This window comes from Leuresthes tenuis, unplaced genomic scaffold (genome assembly GCF_036924035.1).
Source record: "Leuresthes tenuis unplaced genomic scaffold, fLeuTen1.0.hap1 SCAF_5, whole genome shotgun sequence".
NCBI lineage: Eukaryota > Metazoa > Chordata > Actinopteri > Atheriniformes > Atherinopsidae > Leuresthes > Leuresthes tenuis.
Window position 1 is genome coordinate 10,003,897 of NW_027325359.1, and position 17,385 is coordinate 10,021,281.

Consider the following 17,385-nt stretch of genomic DNA (forward strand, 5'->3'; position numbering starts at 1 on the left):
ATGCAATAAAGGAACAATTATCAGTCATCTACACATCTTTTGTGTTGAGCTGAACTTCAAGTATCAGTGACTTATCAATAGTTGCTCCATCACTTTGACGTTGTAGGAGCAAATAACAAGAGTGTGGTTTGTGTGGCTAACCTTGGAAAGAGCATATGCATAAACTGTACATAGCCTCACACTAACTGCCTTTCATTTCCTCTGAATAATTCACAAAGCAAAGTGTAGTTTTCAGTCTTAAGGTCTCTGGTCAGACAAGTACACTTTTGCTAACAGTTCAGAGGGTGACAGATGTAAGCTACAGGCAGTATTTTCAAAATGTTCATTAATTTAATTTGCACTCTCTATATGTTATACAATTACCTTGGCATGGAATACTCATCACTTGAAATATTATCTTTTATCTAAATGATTCCGGTTAAAAAAGTGTTCGTTGAGGATTTCTGTTTTGTGTGTCTGCATGTGGTCTGACAGAAATCCAAGAAAAGTCTGTATATTTGCTTATTTCCATCTTGTACAGTTTACACTAAGTGCCCCAGCTGTATTTTGTGAGGTTGTTTTTGCCATCAAAACAGAGAGCCAGTTAACTGCTTCATGGAGTCTTTTACAGCTGCCTTGTGTTGCAGCACCTTGACCCTATTGGTCTTTAATGGACCATCATCTCCAGGTAGCTTTATTGTCATTTCATTGAAGTGTTGAATTAAGACTGGATTACAATTTAATTTCTCCTTGCATAATGCCACAGTTGGACCAACAAAAGCGTTTTGCCCTGAGCCCTGAAATTATGCTTTGGCTACATCACAGACTGCCAGCCCCAAAGTAACTGTTTTCCCTTCTTTCTGCTCAGTGGAGTTGATATCATTTATGGCTTTCTCTGTGTATGTGTATAGGAGACTGAAGGGCTTATTTGTTTTCCCCCTCGTTGCTCTTTGACTCGTTTCCCCTCAAACGTGTCTGAAACATTGTTATCTCTGGCCAGATGCCTTTTTCACAGAGAGTTATTGAATCATGTCAACTTGCCGTCCCCCGAGTTTCAAATGCAAGCTGTAGAAAAATTAGCCATTGCTTCCGCATGACAAGTGGGATCTATTAGTGTGTTCTGTTATCGCCCTCCAAAGCATGAGCATCCAATGGGCCGCAGGGGACCTCAGCTGGCTTTGCATTTGTCCACACTAGGCTCCCGGGCTTCAAACCAATGTTGCAAACAGGAATAAGAGCTTGAGCCACAGCATAATCCAAAGTGGTGAGTTGGATGGGATGCCACCTGAAAGGGTGACGGCAGGCATTAGACTGAAAGCATCGAGCTACGCGTCCACCTAAGCTAAGTCTGACACTGGTCAGACTGGCCACTTCTTACCCACAGTTTTAATACTAATCCAATCACTGCATTTTATATGTTTTCTCACTTTTTTTCTCACTCTAGACTGCAAGAAAAGAAGTAAAAAAGGTATTGTGGCACATATTATATTGAAATTGGAAAAGAACCACGAACATGCAGTTTACAAGCCTTGAGTTCAGTATTTCACTGTTTTGAACACTTGGGTGAAGCTGTAGAGTAAAACTTGAAACCTGACTGGATACAAAGGGGTATTTTTGTTACCAAATATCTACTTCATCAATTATCCAAAGGACTAGCAGCACACTGATCAGCAGGAGTTTATTAAGCTAATGGCATCATAATGTTTGAAGGAAATGTATTTTTGTGCTATTTCATGAGAAAAGTTGAGTGTTTTGGAGCCATCCCCCAGTGGCCATCGTTGTTATTGCACTTTAAAAAGCTTCTTCTGTGGCTTCACATCTGAAGCCTGGTGACTATGACTCTGTCCATTGTTTATCTGCAGCCTATGGGTCTAGCTGTTTTTCAAACCTTAATTTAGAAAGTTCACATTGAACATGTGAGAAATATAACGTAAAATCATCTGTTTTGTGTGAGATGAGCAGAGGGCAAAATATGTTCTTTAATACTGTGATATTCATACAAACTATATACAAGGTAGCTTTTAAACCTACCAGGATAATTGTGCCTTATACATGCAATTTCAATTTCACTCTACTAATTTCAGTGATACTAACTTTTTAGTGAAAAGATTAACTAACTAACACCAAGGTTAAAATCCCTCGGTTCCACTCAGCGCCACAGTCTTAGCCATGTGCTCAGGCCCAATCAGTGTGACTACTCTGCACATTAGCTTTCTCAGTGCTGTTGAGTAGGGTTTCAACCACCTTGTCAAATACATTGTGATGCAGCATGGCCGTACGTTAAGACACCAGCCAACACACATAATTGCCCAGGGACACCACCTAAGTGATTTTGCACCCTTGAGGTCTGTTGGAGCACGGGCTTTCCTTTTTTTCTTGGCCATCGTCACCATCAGCAGAGCTCCATGTAAAATAAGGTTTGCATGCATTTGTCACTGGTTTCTTATATTTTTCTGTGTTTTTGTTTTCTCTTTGCAGGTCTCTCAGTAACAAAGAAGACACATACTTGTAAGTACAATTTTTTTTTTATTCTATTACAATTATACGGTAGTAAAATATACGTTTTTTCATGCCTCATATACACGGGTAAAAACATCATTGTATTTGTATCTCAGTTGGCCTTTTTCTTTTTATGTGCCTGCAAACATGCGTTTGCCCGACTAGAACACTATTGTAACACTCCAGCACATCCCTATTAGATCTGTGCCATCCACCCTTCACTATTTTGTATTTCTCTGTTTCCATACTGGAGAGAATACGATGATAACCCCAGAGAGGAAATTAAAACGCTATGCAGTCTTGTGACTGCTACATAATCATGCACACTTGAAGCAGGCAGTGTGGTGAAGCACCTCTTTGTTTTCTGCAAGGCCTTGCAGCTGAACAACACGGATGTGGTGTTGAGTGGTGGTTTGTAGCCTTTTAGGCTGCACTAACTACCAGAGTTTGTATTCTTCAATACAGATCATATCACAAAATTGAAAGACGCTGTGTGAAACATGTCTCAAACAAGAGATGCAAGCCTTCTTTGTGCACTACAGTCATACTGTAACACTCTAACTTCCAATTTCCATCTGCACATTAAGAATTGATGAGCAGCCAAACCTTTAGAAATCAATGATCTCCTACAGATTTGTACTGTATTTTGACACATGTGAAGTGCAATCGAAAGGGCATGTAAAAATGCTTTTGTGTGGTGTGCTGAAGTGTGTCTGTGTGTGGCTGCAACCATATGTGTGTGTTAATACCCCTCCGTGTGAATGGAAGAAACTAGCCCTGAAGGCTATTCTATCGCTCTGATCACTCTGATGAAACTTGTGGAGAGGGGAGGCCAGAGGGCTTTTCTGTAAGAGTGGTCAGGAGTGTTTTAGATTGTAAGAGGCTGCATCTCCTTCTGTAAAACACCCCAGCTCTCTGTTACATCAGACAGCAGGGCAAAGGATATAATCTTCAGCGCTATAGACAGCTCTACCTTTCTCAAACAGCCTCGTCAAAACAGCAGTATTATTGTGTGTTAAGCTATTTGCTTGTCTGGAGGGGCCATGGTATATTTAATGTATCAGTCCGTGTCCTTGTGTGTGAATGTGTGTGTGTTTGTCTCAGGATATCTTTAAGGTAGACAGATATGCTTTGACCCACAATCCACCGTCCCACTATCTTCATTAGTGCAACTCTAAGCACCTCTACACAGAAAGGGGGCTCAAATCAAAGAGCATGATTTAGGAGTCTTGGGTTCAAAGCCGTGGGCTGAAACTGGACTAAGATGTCTCATTTCAGTTTAGAGATATTCAAATCTTGTCCATGTGAGGAAATCAAAGTAAATCCCCTTAACAAGTAGTTGATTGCTGTGCCTCACAGACAGGAAGCGGCTGCAAAGCCTTGTCAGAGCTGTGTGCACATAAAATAGTTCAAGGGCCAGTTAATGGTCATTGAGAATGTGGAGGGAAGATCTTTTTCAGAGAAGCTGGGTGATTATATGACTGGTAGAGTAATAAAAAGAGAGATGTATCTGCCCTACATGGTTATAGCCAGCCTGTAGATCTATTTCTGTTCTTTGAGTGCAAACATTGGCTTTCCCTCTACGCTATTCCACACTTTCACTTGTAATGTGAGCTTGGCTGTCTTGCTTGTATGTGTGTACAAGTATATTGGTTTCTCTGTGTGTATGTGTGTGTTTAGGAGGCCCTCCCAGTCCAACTCAGACCACAGGGATGGGTTGTGTCTGACTAACTCCCCACTGTGCCTGAGTGATCAAACTGCTTGGAGCACCCCGCCATGCCAGTCTCCTCATCAATATAAATTACAGGGGCAGCTGTTCACTGGCACACTTCTCTCTTTTCCTCTTCTCCATCTACACAAATTCACAAATCACTGAGCCATCAGAAGGTGAAGTATTTTAGATGAAAATGGATTCTTATATTATTAAGCCAAAAGCTCTAATGTCCACTCCTTGCTCAGTCTTCACGTAAATTTATTGTCCGAGTAGCCTCAGACACACTCTCTTCTCTTTATGTGTCGACCCTTCTTTCTTCATTTCACTAGACGGGGCAGCCCCTCTCCAGCACTGCCTCTTACCACAAGGCTGTCATTCTCAGCAACATCTCAGTTATGGTTTTCCTGTGCATGTCCTTAGCAGTTTTACATACACTCTGCTCTATGGACTTATAGAAGCATCTGATGTATCTGTCAAACAGTATCTACCAGGAAAAGATGAGAGCAAAAGAGTTAAATTCTTCTTTCTTTTTTTTTGACGGTGCACACCATATATGCACTGTCATAACTTCCACCTCATCAGGACCGTGTTACTGTAAGATGAGTTTCTGTTTGGACGTGTTGAGAGCTGGTGGTGTGGAGCAAAGGCTCAGATTCAGCGGCTGATTACACTGAGATTAGACGTCTCACCTCTAATCTACCATCAGCAGTCTGGGACTCTGTCTCACGGCTCTTATTGCAGAAGGCTAGCCAACACACACATACACTGACACACACACCAGTCATGCAACGAGGATGCTCTCTGTCGAACAGAGCAGATCTCCTGACTACCTCGAGCTAATCCTCTCACTCTCTTGCAGCTGCACAATTTACCGATTGTCTGCTTACTGTTCAATCCATAATACTTAGTAAGACAAAGATTTGCATCACCACATCACCTCGAAAAACATACAGAATGGAATAAGATTATGTTGGTTTGTCAAATCAAAAGAGAAACACCACCTAGCATTATCATTTAATTTAATTAGATCATTAAACCATTACTTTTCTGATGGTTTAGATAAAAGCAGATTGTCAGAATGAGAAAGATGCAATGCACACTTGTGTATCCACTTTTAATGTCATGTTGTTTTATTTAAGTTGGTTGCATTTTGAACTTGTTGGAAACCACTTGTTAGCATTGTAATTCCAATCTCCTGTATTTAAAACACAGAACTGTGTGTCTAGGTTCAGATTGGGAATAGAGTGGCCAGAGGGAGGCAGTAGAACAAATTTAACTCTGGAAAAAGAGAAAAGCAGAGAGTACGAGGTTCTCAGTCTTCGCATGCATTTTGGACAGCCCCGATTTTTTTTCACCCTATATTTATCTCCATTGTGGTGACAGACTTCTTACACTGATTGAGAAACATGGCCACACTCCTGCATCTTCATTTATTTGCCGGCAGCTTTTATTGAGTTTCTCTCATCGGTGATGTGCACTCACATACTAATAGTACATCCAATCTGTTTTAAAAGAGCCAGATGATTTAGATTCTTCTGTGCAGCTGTGAGAAAACACTGTAGAGTAACAGAAGATTTACAGCACTCATTGAGTACGGAATCAAAGTTAAAAAGTGGGAATTTGTAGACCTTGTGCCTTATTGGATTTTTTCATTCTTTCTTTCTTTGTTATAAATGTATATAAATATATATATATATATTATTATTAATCCCAATCACACTCTTCATGTTCACAATACACTATGACAGCTCTTATACCATTGTGAGGCATCTGCTTTATCATAGAAGAGGATATATTGTACTTTTCTGGATTATTTATTTTCACAGTTAGTGTGTTACACAGCTTTTTGTGCGTGCGGATGTTCTTCAAAGTTACAAAGCCCAAACTCCACACCTAAGGGAATTATTCCCCCTCAAAGAAGACCTTGCTCCTAAACTGCCTGTAATGCCTCATTTAATCCATTAGTCCACTCATTTCAGTTCAAGTTTTTCTTCCCTCACTTGTCTACATCATCATGAAACATTTGCATGACTTTGGCTCAGTTGTCATTAGCATGTCGAGTCATTAGCATGTCTCGAAAAGAATGGGCAGCTACCTTCCATTCACCTATTTTTAACCAATCAGAGTACACTAGGTCCTATGGGAGGTGAGTCTGAAAAAGACACAAGCTAAAACAAAGTGTTGCAGACAGACAGTGAAAAGAGGCACTGCAGGAATGCACAGTATGATAAATATAGTGCATTTTATTTATGTTAAAGCTAGTAGAAATTTATTCAAGTTGGTCCCCCAAATATAAATCTTAAACTTGTATGAGCATAAAGTGGACTCTTTAAATTACATGACAAAGAGTGTTCTGATGTTTTGACTTCTGCAGCGCTATTGCATTGGCTCAGTGAGTTTTCATTTAATCAAACATGGCATATATGGTCCTTAATAGTGCTTTACATTGCCAATTATGAGAATAATATGTCCCAGTTGCTGTCTAATTTTGCTTGGCAACAGGCGCACTCCTGTGGAATCGCCCAGGGCAGTGTGAGTTGTCTCTGCATAGCTCAGTGTTCCATGCTCAGTGGTTGTTTGAAGGTATTTCATCACATTGTTGCCTTGATTCAGCTCTGTGGGGATTTGTTAGTTGCACTCATGTGGGAAGTGCATCCAGAACATTGTTAAGCTAGGGCTGATAATGAAGATCAGCCAGCCAGAGTCCCCTGAGCTGCACAGAGTGAGATAGTCTAGTGAGACGCGTGGCACAGACATAGTTGAGCAGGACGCGGACACAAAGCAGTACACACAGACACAAAGAAATCATCAGCACAAAACTTACAACACTGAACCATGCTGCAGTGCGTTAGGAATAAAAAACGCGACACAATGCCACATACTCGACTGCAGATTATTATCAAATATATTACACTCTGTTGTTCTTAAAGAATATATTCCACTGTTGTAAAATTGCCATTATGTTGTTTCACTGTTAGTTGTTGCAGCCATTTTAATGTCGATGTGTTTTTGTTGGTACTGAAAATGATAATGGCCCCACTGCATATAACCTCTCTTTCAGTGAAAAGTTATTTGATTCTCAGCATGGCACTAGAACTGGTTGTTTCCTCTTCTGCTGGAACAACATTGAATGCTTAAATTGACTCAATCTTTTTCTCTCTCTCCGTACTGTAGGTTATGTTTCATCTTACTCTATTTGTTTGTTCCACAAAAGGAGTATTTTCTTTTTAGACATTTTGGTTTAATCTATAAAAGACAGCTTTTTTTTTTCTGAAATAGGTCAGTGTAATCACAGTGGTGAGGGATGGACAGTCACTGTAAAAGGGAAATCAATAGAGCTATCTATTTGTCGTAAACCAGGCCAGCATGATTTTTCTCCATTTTTCCTCCCCTGCCATGTCTTTTCCTCTCCAACTCAATATGGCAAGTCCTCATTTTTCAGTAAAAGCATTATGTCTTCCATTTTGTAAAATTGCAAATGGCCTTTGTACATGCACTTTCTTTGCATAAGTTTGTTGGGGCAAAAACTTTTCTTTTTATGACCTCCCACTGGCCCAGAGTGTTTTAGAGGGTTGTAGTGACGGGAGCTGCAGAGGTGCAAGATAGGTTTTTGTGGGCTCGGGCTGCTCTCCTTTTGTTTGTCTCTTAATCTGCTTCTTCTCTTGGTGCCGACACTTTTTGAGCTGGAGCAAAGAGAGACCTAGTCAGTTTTTCCTCACCCTTTTTCTTTTGTGTCTCATAAAAAAAACGAAAAGCCCTGTCTCAAAGTATTGTCAGACCAGGAAAACAAGAGTAAGTGACATATGACAAGGACACAATGCTTGAATGGGCCAGCCAAAGTAAGCGGCCCCATGTGCTGCGCACGATTTCTCTTATGCCGGCTGTCTACTGCCTCAGGTGAAAAGGGCCGGGGAGCGACGGCTGTGCCGAGACGTCAGCTGCTGCCAGGCGAAGCAGTTGGCATGGCTGGGAGGGCACGGCCAGCCTCACGATCGTTGCGCCATGCAGTCGGCCAGCTTTTGCATAGGCGTCGGTTATCAGTCTCTCATCAGGTTTTCGATGCCTCATCACTGTCCCATGGAGTGCACACATTCAGCACAGGACAAGAATGTCAGCATGTAATGAAGGGTTTGATTCATGGAGGATGACAGAAACGGAGGTCATGGAACTCCTCCAGATACGATCCTGACTGATGCTGACGGGGCTTCATAATTAAATGCATTTGTGCCCTCATAAGGTTCCTCTGAACCAGTTATGACATCAGCCTGATCCAGATATTCATGGTCTTTTGACACAAATGATATTAAAACCAGAATGTAACAAATTAAGTGTATAAATCCACTCTCAGAATTGTTCTATCATTAAATTTTAGGACAGTAAGACTCTGATGTATTTTACAAGAGCAAAGTCAGGTGAAATTGAAATAATACATATTATTTTTTTCCTGAAATGCTTTCCTGTAATGTTGTTGAATAACTGAGCAAGACATCCCCACTAATGTAATTCTGCAGAGGTGTCTTACCATGTAAGCACTATTTTCAGATCAATGATAATCATCACAGTGCATCAAAGAAATAAATACAAACTGCATACCGATCAAATGTGTGCTGAAGCTGAATTAGATCATTTGCGCTGAGGATTGTATCATTCTGACAAAAAATGTCATTCTTTTCAGAAACAAAAGTAGAAAAAGAAGTTGCACAAACAGAAGAAAGCAGACACGCTCACAAAAGCCTTCGGTGATAGTATACATTGACATTTGTGCTGATCGCATTGCGCCCATTTTGTTGAATCTGCTTTATTAGAGGAATGCTGTTTTTTCCGCGTTGCTATTAATTTGTGTTTCTGTGGGTGTGCAGTGGGAGAACAGAGAGATGTGGTTAACACATTGTGAAGTTAGCCGTCATCATTAAGATTCTGCAGATAACAGGCATGCGGATTTCTACTGCTCAGCATTATAGGATCCCAGACATCAAAGGGAGGTTTTCATTCTACTGTGTCTGCGGCACAGTGAAAGGAGGGAAAAAAAACAGGTAAGGAGATATGGAGTCAGGAAAATAAAGGAGACTGGGAAAAGAGAGGAAAGCATGTACACTGAGTGTACACTGCTGGAGTCAGGTGACACAATGCTCTATAATGTGGGGTCCCACCTCCATAGTTAATTGGCATCCACTCTGATTAAGTGGCACATCCCTTAATAACGCCAGCACTGACTGCAGGTTGGTCCGCGTTAAAGATCAAGTTCATTTCTCAATGTGGCTATTAAAGTGCAGGTCTTCGTACCTAAAAACAATTCATTATTGTTGCTCTTATTTTCCTTTTTATCACTTTTTCAACAGTCAGCTTATGCTTTCATGTAGCCTCCTTTTATATCTAATCAATATCAAAGCACTGCCAATAACGTTTTCCTTTGTGCAAATCTTGTAATGCAATTTCTACTTCTTTTCCAGATATGTTTATAAAGTTCACCTTAATTCCAGTTACTTTTTCGTTCAGCGAGGTGCCATTATGCTTGTGCCATTACATCAGAGGGAGCTGTTTTACAGTGAGTGTATTGAATGCACAAGAGCGAGAAATATGCTGTTCTCCCGTATTGTGCTGGATTACAGAATCAAGGTCGACTCACAAGACACAGAGCAGCATTATCCCTTAATCCTGTGTTTTGGTTTCAAATAGCCTTTTTACACCTAATCTTCACAAGTAAAATGACAAACATGAATACTGAGGTAGGTATTTAAACGTGCATTACCTGCTATGTTAAGGTCAAAGGCTTATGCTGACTTAAAATGGCTCTATATTTTGTGAAAGAGCAGACAATCGAGTGTTATTTTGTTGTGGCTGTATTACGGAAGACTTGGGAGTCTTGTGATGAAATTTCCTCAGGCGGTTTCAGATGAATAAGTCGTGGGACTTTCATCCAAACTATGACTCATAACTTGTTTGTTTTTCACTTTTTTGTAGACTCTATAAAATAAAGATAACTATTCCCCTCCGACTTTTTCCTCTTACCAAGTGTAGTTTGACCTGCTGTATTCGAGCACTCTGAGAACAAGCTCCACTAAGTCAAGTGAACTTGTCAGGTACACCACCAAGGCAGCATCTCCCCTTGACCACACTGTTCTCAGCATGTCCGTCAGGCTCAGCTGTGGCAGAGCTGGAGGAAACTTAAAGGTGCTGTGAAAGACTAAAAGTGGGCCAGCCGCAGCTGCCTCCTGTTGACCTACCTTGCTCAGAGGGTCCAGGTACAGACTGATGACAGGACTCTTCCTCAGTGGACCACATTACTAATGTGTGAGGGTGCAAGAGGAACACATCTAGTGATGAATCACTCCCCTGCATCCATGGCATCCTCATAAGTCAAGAGTAAAAGTGTTGAGAGCACGCTCAATAAAGAGATCCTTCGTCCCGTCCACCACAGAAAAACTCCATCCAGGCCCGGTGGAGGAGGAGAAGGGGGAAGGCTAAGTAGTGCACATCACGCATAGCCTGAAGATCTCCCTCAATCTTGAGGAAAACATGAGCCCCACTGGTGGGTCACTTGTTTTTTTTTTTCAAGCCTTAGAGAACTTAGGAAAAGTAACTTTTATGCTTGAACAGAGCTAATAAATGATTGTGTTAATCAGGATTTCCTCACTGGACCACTTGTCTTACCTGAAGTCACAGAGAGATTGTTAAATATGTGTTAGTTTAAGCTAAAACTGTTTTCTTCTGAGGGTTCCTGCAGTCACAGGAAAACGAACTGCCTCATTAGTCATGTTGGAGTTTCAGGAGTTAGAATAATTGTGAAGCTGCTCATCCCAAAAGCAGAGAAAATGTTATTTATTTATTTATTTATTTTTAATTTTTTACTGAAAACAACTTATTTGATGCAAATCAGCATGTTCCTCTGTCTGAGTTTTTCTTTTCTTATAGCTTTAAGCCAGAAGGTTAAACTATTTTAGTTTACACGCATACCTCCCCCCAGAGCTGATGTCAGGCTATACCAGTGATGCTGGGGGAGTGTGTTAGTTTGATGCAGGGTGATACATCACACACACCAGGGGGTCTCTCTGGTATGCTCCTCAATAATGAAGTTCATTCGTTAACTTCTCCCTCAAAGGCCAAGTTCCCCCGCTGCCCTTTTCAACAGCCATTGCAACTCTTACCAGAGTCACCCTACTAAGAGAAAAAAAGACACATCATCATGCTTTTTCCCCTGACAGGCTCAGTGGTCGCCTTTGCGGAGCATGAAGAATAAGCAGGTCCATTACCAATCCCTCATGCCTGGTTATAGCCATAATTATCACAGGGAAAATGACCTGCTCTGTTTGGTTTGCCATAGAGGGTCTGCGTCTCCTAATCACCTCCTCCTTCCCTCCTATCGTCCTCATGCCATGGAGATGGAGCTGGTTTTGGGGGAGTCTTGCCAGTTCATTAGAATTCACAGGGTTCCACCTCCCTGCCTAGCCAAGCTAAGCCTCTCACACAGGCTTCCATGCCTGCGATAATCTCCTCTCCTCGTTCCCTTTCGCTCCTTCCCTCTATCCGCCTATCCCTTTCCTTTCTGTCCCCAAGGGTAGCTGCATACAAAAAAGATGCAATGCAATTCATTGTTAAATCAGATTTCTATTGATCTATTGAAAAATTGTTCTGAGGCATATGGGATGGCATTGGAGCAATGCCAAAGAGTGCCATTTACCTCTGCCTTTAAATCTGATAAACCACGCAAATAAACAGATTTATTCCAGTCACTTCAATGGCAGGCTTTATTTAGTAACTTTGTGTATTAGATGCAGTTTCTTTTTTCAAGACAACATCTGGTTTCAGTGGGCAGATTATAAACCTTTTTGTTGCTGTTGATTTTGCCCAGAAGCTGAAAAAAATGGTCTGGCTTAGTTTATTGCTAAGAAATAAGAGCAACAGCTTAACTGCCACAAAAATTGTGACTTTAGAGAAAAGAAAAAGAGAAATGGGAGGCTTTTGTTTTCCTTTACAGTAGTTTTGTACTAATTTCACTGTTGACAGCATATTGTCACCACCTCCCTCTTGCTGCCAAAGGATCGTGCAGGTCTGCCCTTAGTGATGAGAGGTCTGGTCACACTGCCACGGCTGCATTTTTTTTTCTTTGTGTTTTCTTGACAAAATCGTGATGATTCACTTGAGTTAGAAACACCAGAAGCTTGTCATTTTACGTTTGCCTTGAAAAAATATTTAAATTCAGCTCTATAAATAACTTTGGCAGTAAAACAAAAGGCTGTAGCCTTGTCAGCCATTCACCATAAGTGCTGTGTTGTTGATTCTGATTACACGACAGTTGACAGATGTACACCTCACCTGTGTAGGAATGTGCTTTCATATTTGCTTCCTTTTGACCTCACTATTCTATAAATATTGTGTTGATGTGTATGTAGTGACACAGAGAGAGTAGAGCTGATCTGGCCCCAAGGCTGCTGTGCATGTAAAGGATAAAGGGTATATTGCCATTTATCTGTAGTCAACTGATCCGAGTGTAACTATTGAAATTTTGATGGTATCATGCTCATTTACTTCTGCCACATTTCTCTATGTGACACAGTGTGCTGCTTTATAGAAAATCTATTAGTCATAATGAGTTAACAGCATTTCATGTAGCTGTGCAATGCTGGCACAGTTGTGGTGAGAATGTTTTCTAAACTTTCACTGCTCTTATTCAAACTAGTCTTTGAACGCAACCCTCCATAGTCCCCTGGACAGAGCCCAGTAGTGTCCTCTACTTTCAATGAAATAGATATTTTCTTTGTTGTCTGTGTGATTTATTGAAGTCCTCCCACAACTGAAACCCCCAGGAAATTGCTGGAAATGGCCCTAAATTGGTTTATGATTGTGTGGTGTGGGCTGGTGCTGTTATGGTTCTGATATTATGCCCTCCACTCCTTGGCATCTATATTAAATTGATCTGTATTGTTTTCATGGAGTGCCTGTTGGAGCTTGTTAATTCTATCGCTGCTCCAGGCTGGTTGCGCAGCTCCCAACACCCAGGTGGCTCTGTGGCGGAATGTATGCCTCAGCTCATCACGAGATAGGGACACAAAATGAGCATGTCTGAAAGTGTTATCTTGTAGGGTCGAAGGCCACGGAGTGCAGCAGTGTCCAGTCTTCAAGTCCAGGGTTGTAAGAGTTAATGTGGATCAGCTGCACGGTGAGCCTGTGCATAGAATGGCTACTGACAGACTGCTAATGAGGCCATTATCGGGTCTCATCCTCTCCGCTCCTCCAGGCGCACCAGTGGATGTTCGGTACCACATCTCAATTGAATTTCATTCCACGGGGCTTGTTTACAGTAAATACATTTATTTGCATTAATCCATGAGGAGTGCAAGACACCAGACAAGGCGTGTGCCCTGGCGAATCTAAATGAGGAAATTTTCTGTGTTGTGCCTGTTTCAGCTCAATTACTATACCTGTTATGTGTGGGCCTTGAAGCCTAAATTCTTCTATTTCAAATTTCTGTTGCGTACACAGGGTTATGATGAATTTATCGACTAAATTTCTTTTAATGGTTTTACAATATTGCGTTAATACTCACAGACACATTTGACCATAGATCCTTTTGTGGCTTAATCAATGCACTAGTGAACATGCATCAGCAGCGTATTGGCATTCTGTCACCGCTAATGTGGAGCCATCAAACACAGTGTGATCAGAAGCTAATGAAGCAGCTTTGCTGGAAACATTTGCCTTCAGGAAGGCTGTGGATTTTAAGCACTCTACAACACATTTGGGGGTTCCATATATATTGTCTAGCTGAAAATACAGAGCAACGGCAACAAGTTCCCTGCACTGCTGGATGATCCAGAGAACGTACAGCTAGTATACAAAGAATTTATTTTATTGGATTTATGTTTTTGGAGCTTGGAGCATGGGTCAAAAAAGACAAGTCAGTGTCTGTCGACACCCTAATACGACATGTACACGGCTTCATACACTACAGACACACTCCACAGACAATAGCTACTATAGAAAACATATGGCACAGATTGTAATGTGGGTGTTATCCTTAACTCAGTTGTTCCTGGATAACCAGCAAACCGATGCACCCACAGCTATCCTGTTTTGTGTTTACATGCTTTTCCCCTTTTTAACCTCTCCTCAGTTTAAAAAAGTGTCGAGCCATGCTTTGTAGAAAGACTGATGCAGAAGCCGGTTTCAAAGAGAGAATTGCATAGAGTGGCAGTTAAACGTGTTCCTGTTTAGGCATTGGTCTTGACTCATCTAGTGAACTTTGAAGATCTTGTGGGGAGACACCGACATCAAAAAGAGATGGCTGCACTGTATCTTACGTCACATTGTTGTTTTTTTCAATAGTTTACCTACTGTGGCCCGCCTACATCTTGTTCTTATCACAGGCACGCTCCATTTGATTCTATCAGCCTCTGAATGATATTTTGTTCATTATTGTAGAGTGTAATAACAGACCAGTGTTATTGACACAAACTGAGTTAATGTGTTTAGTGACTCTAATGGATCATAGAGGTCCTAATGGAACATTGTCATGGGAAGATTTATGCTGCAAGCTGCTGAGTTCTCATTTCCATTTTATATGTAGTTAGAAGTACCTTTATTTAATCATTAGAAGACAAGAGAAGACACAAAATGAATATAGATATTTAGAGTATCATACAGGAATAAATAATCAGAATACCTTTTACAATTACTTTGTTAATTTGAAACTCCAGGGGGCAATCTTGCATTTTAGCTAAGTTTCAAATGGGTTTATTTTTATATATATATAAATGCTGTCTCATGCCGTTCCTTATATATATCTATATATATATATATATATATATATATATGTGTGTGTGTGTGTGTGAAGTCCCATTTTTCTTTTTCCTAAGAATTTTGAAAAGAGGGATTTTATTGGAATTATAACCTCCCCCCACCATCATTTTTTCTCTTCTCACTGCTTGATGATTTTAATTATCTTCATCTTAAAGCAACATTTTATGCTTATAATTTGTGTGTACTTTTCATTTGTGTTTAGAATAATCTGACAACAGCATTTAAATTGTTAAACTGATGTAATTGATGTATTATTTGGATCCTTTTAAAATATTTTTTAAGGGTTTGTTGGAGCGGGTGGGAGTACAAACGGTATATATTTGTGCATTTGATGTCTTGTCATTTTGTGATGTTGTATTTATGTCTTTAGGATCCTCTCAAAGATTAGATGCTGCAGCTCAAGGAGCTATCATTTCAACAAATTCAAATTCTTGCCCTGTGGAAGTTGTGATTCTGGGGAAAAGATGGAGCCCTGAAGTAGGGCTATTAAAAATCAGGCAACGGCAGAGAATGTGAAATGAGCCTACAAAATTCAGATTTGGAAATTTTAAATATTTATGGTGCAAAGAAAAAATATTTTCTGTGGTTCCATTTTTCGCATGAATTATTGCAGTGTCTGAAACCAAAGCTGTGTGATGTTTGTCTTGAGACAAGATGATATGAGCACCAGCTTATTCATGGAAATGCCAAATGGTTATTGGCCAAGGCTGGATTGCACTAAAACCAGAATATTGTATCAGAGAGAGGCAGCTGGTTAGGAGTCAGAACAGATTATCATATGCGAGAGGATGAGTGAAGAGAGGGGGAGGAGGGAGAGCAGCAGAGGCTGGAATGGAAAGCAGGGGGCGAGAGTGAGGGGCACAGGAGGAGGAGACGGAGAGGCGATAGCAAGAAACTCATCGCCTGGTCGCTGTGGGGCGGAGGGGATCATCCAAACAGTTCCGTCACTATCTCCTCTCCCTCACCTGTCAGAGAGTGTGTGTGCGAGGGAGAGGGGCGTGTAGGTCCTCTGAGAGGTCAGAGGAAGATGCTGAGGCTCCACTTGTCTTCTCTCAGCGAAGGGCCCACCGCTGCTCACAGACATCTGGCCTCACACTGATCACTCATATCCACAGACAGAAAGGAGGAGCTCTTCTATCTTTGAGCCACAGAAAAATCGCACATCCTGTCTTATCCTTCCTCTCTGCTCATTTATTTCTTTTAATCATCTGTGTTTTTTCATCTCTCTTATCCCCATCCTGCCTTTCATCCCCTCTTTGGCTTTTTCCCTCCTTTTGATATCGCACCATTTTTAAAGGCAGAAGAGAGCAGAGTTGCAAAACAAGAATGTGGAAGAACGCTGCCTGACTTTATCCTTGCACCAAAAAGATAAGCCACAGAAGATAGTTGCAGTGTGCTGTGTCTAGCAAGCCGGTACACAAGACTGCAATCAGTGGGAGGACGGCCAGCTTCCCTGCCTGAGCTCTCAGCGCCCCTACTGGCTGCATGCTGTGCCAATCAAAGGCCGGTGGGTGGGGAGCAGTCAGACATGAACACTGATGTCACAGTCACATGGATTCTGGTGTGGTCATGCTCGGAGGCTGAGAGACAGAGCTGTGCTGGCCAGCTGCTGCTGAGACAGCAGTAGAGGGCTTTGCGCTGGTGATAGTTCTTCTCTTATGGACTCGAAGCTTAATGATGTATTTTGTGATTTCAGCTATGAAAGGTAAGAGCAATAAAATGCATGCAGATCCCGCTGCCAGAGTAACAAGTAGGGAAGTGCGACTCGACATTCATTGCCTGCCAACTCTTTGCATTTCATTTGCAAGGCATGAGTGTGACAGAGAGGAGGGAGGGAGAAATACAGCAACATAGTGCTTCTGACTGTGTCCAAGTCAATTAAGTGTTTTTTATTTATTTTTTGTTATTATTATTATTATTATTTAATGTTAAAATGTATTTATTTATTTGTGCGTGGACATATTTCGTAAACTCAGAATAACAGACCTTGATTTTAATGCTTAAAGCCTTTCAAGTGTTGGTACTTTGATTTTATAATTTTACAGTATGTTTTTTTTTTTCTCACTGCTACTGTTGTGTGGGGAGCTGTGGAAACCGCAGCCGGTGTATTCTGCACGTCTCTGACAAGAACACTTTCAGAGCTTCAGAGCAGAAGTTTCTTTTTTCTTTCTTTCTGTTCTTTTCTTCTTCTTTTTTTTTGGCATAAAAGTGATGCAGAGGCTTGGGTTGGGGGGTCCTGTCTCGCACCCGTTCTGCCCCATTCTTAATCCTGTTGTTCCAGTCCAGAGGACGTGTCTGTGCCGCGGAAAGATGCGTGTGGCGGTGTTGAACTTGGGTCGCAGACGGGCGACAAGGCGCTAATGGCAGACTGTGATTCTTTGAGTTGATACCGGGGC

The 17,385-nt window shown here is 41.2% G+C and overlaps 1 protein-coding gene across 2 annotated transcripts in view; it reads left to right on the forward strand.

Moving 5' to 3' along the window:
* roraa (RAR-related orphan receptor A, paralog a) overlaps positions 1-17,385 on the forward strand; it is a 181,274-nt gene that overhangs the window by 122,295 nt on the left and 41,594 nt on the right. The window contains exon 2 of one of the 2 annotated variants that reach the window (XM_072385866.1): positions 2,458-2,487. In XM_072385866.1, the coding sequence (XP_072241967.1) occupies positions 2,458-2,487 (30 nt within the window). Of the gene's footprint in view, positions 1-2,457; positions 2,488-16,520; positions 16,695-17,385 lie in introns of those variants that run through there. The other variant, XM_072385867.1, reaches the window with a different exon arrangement.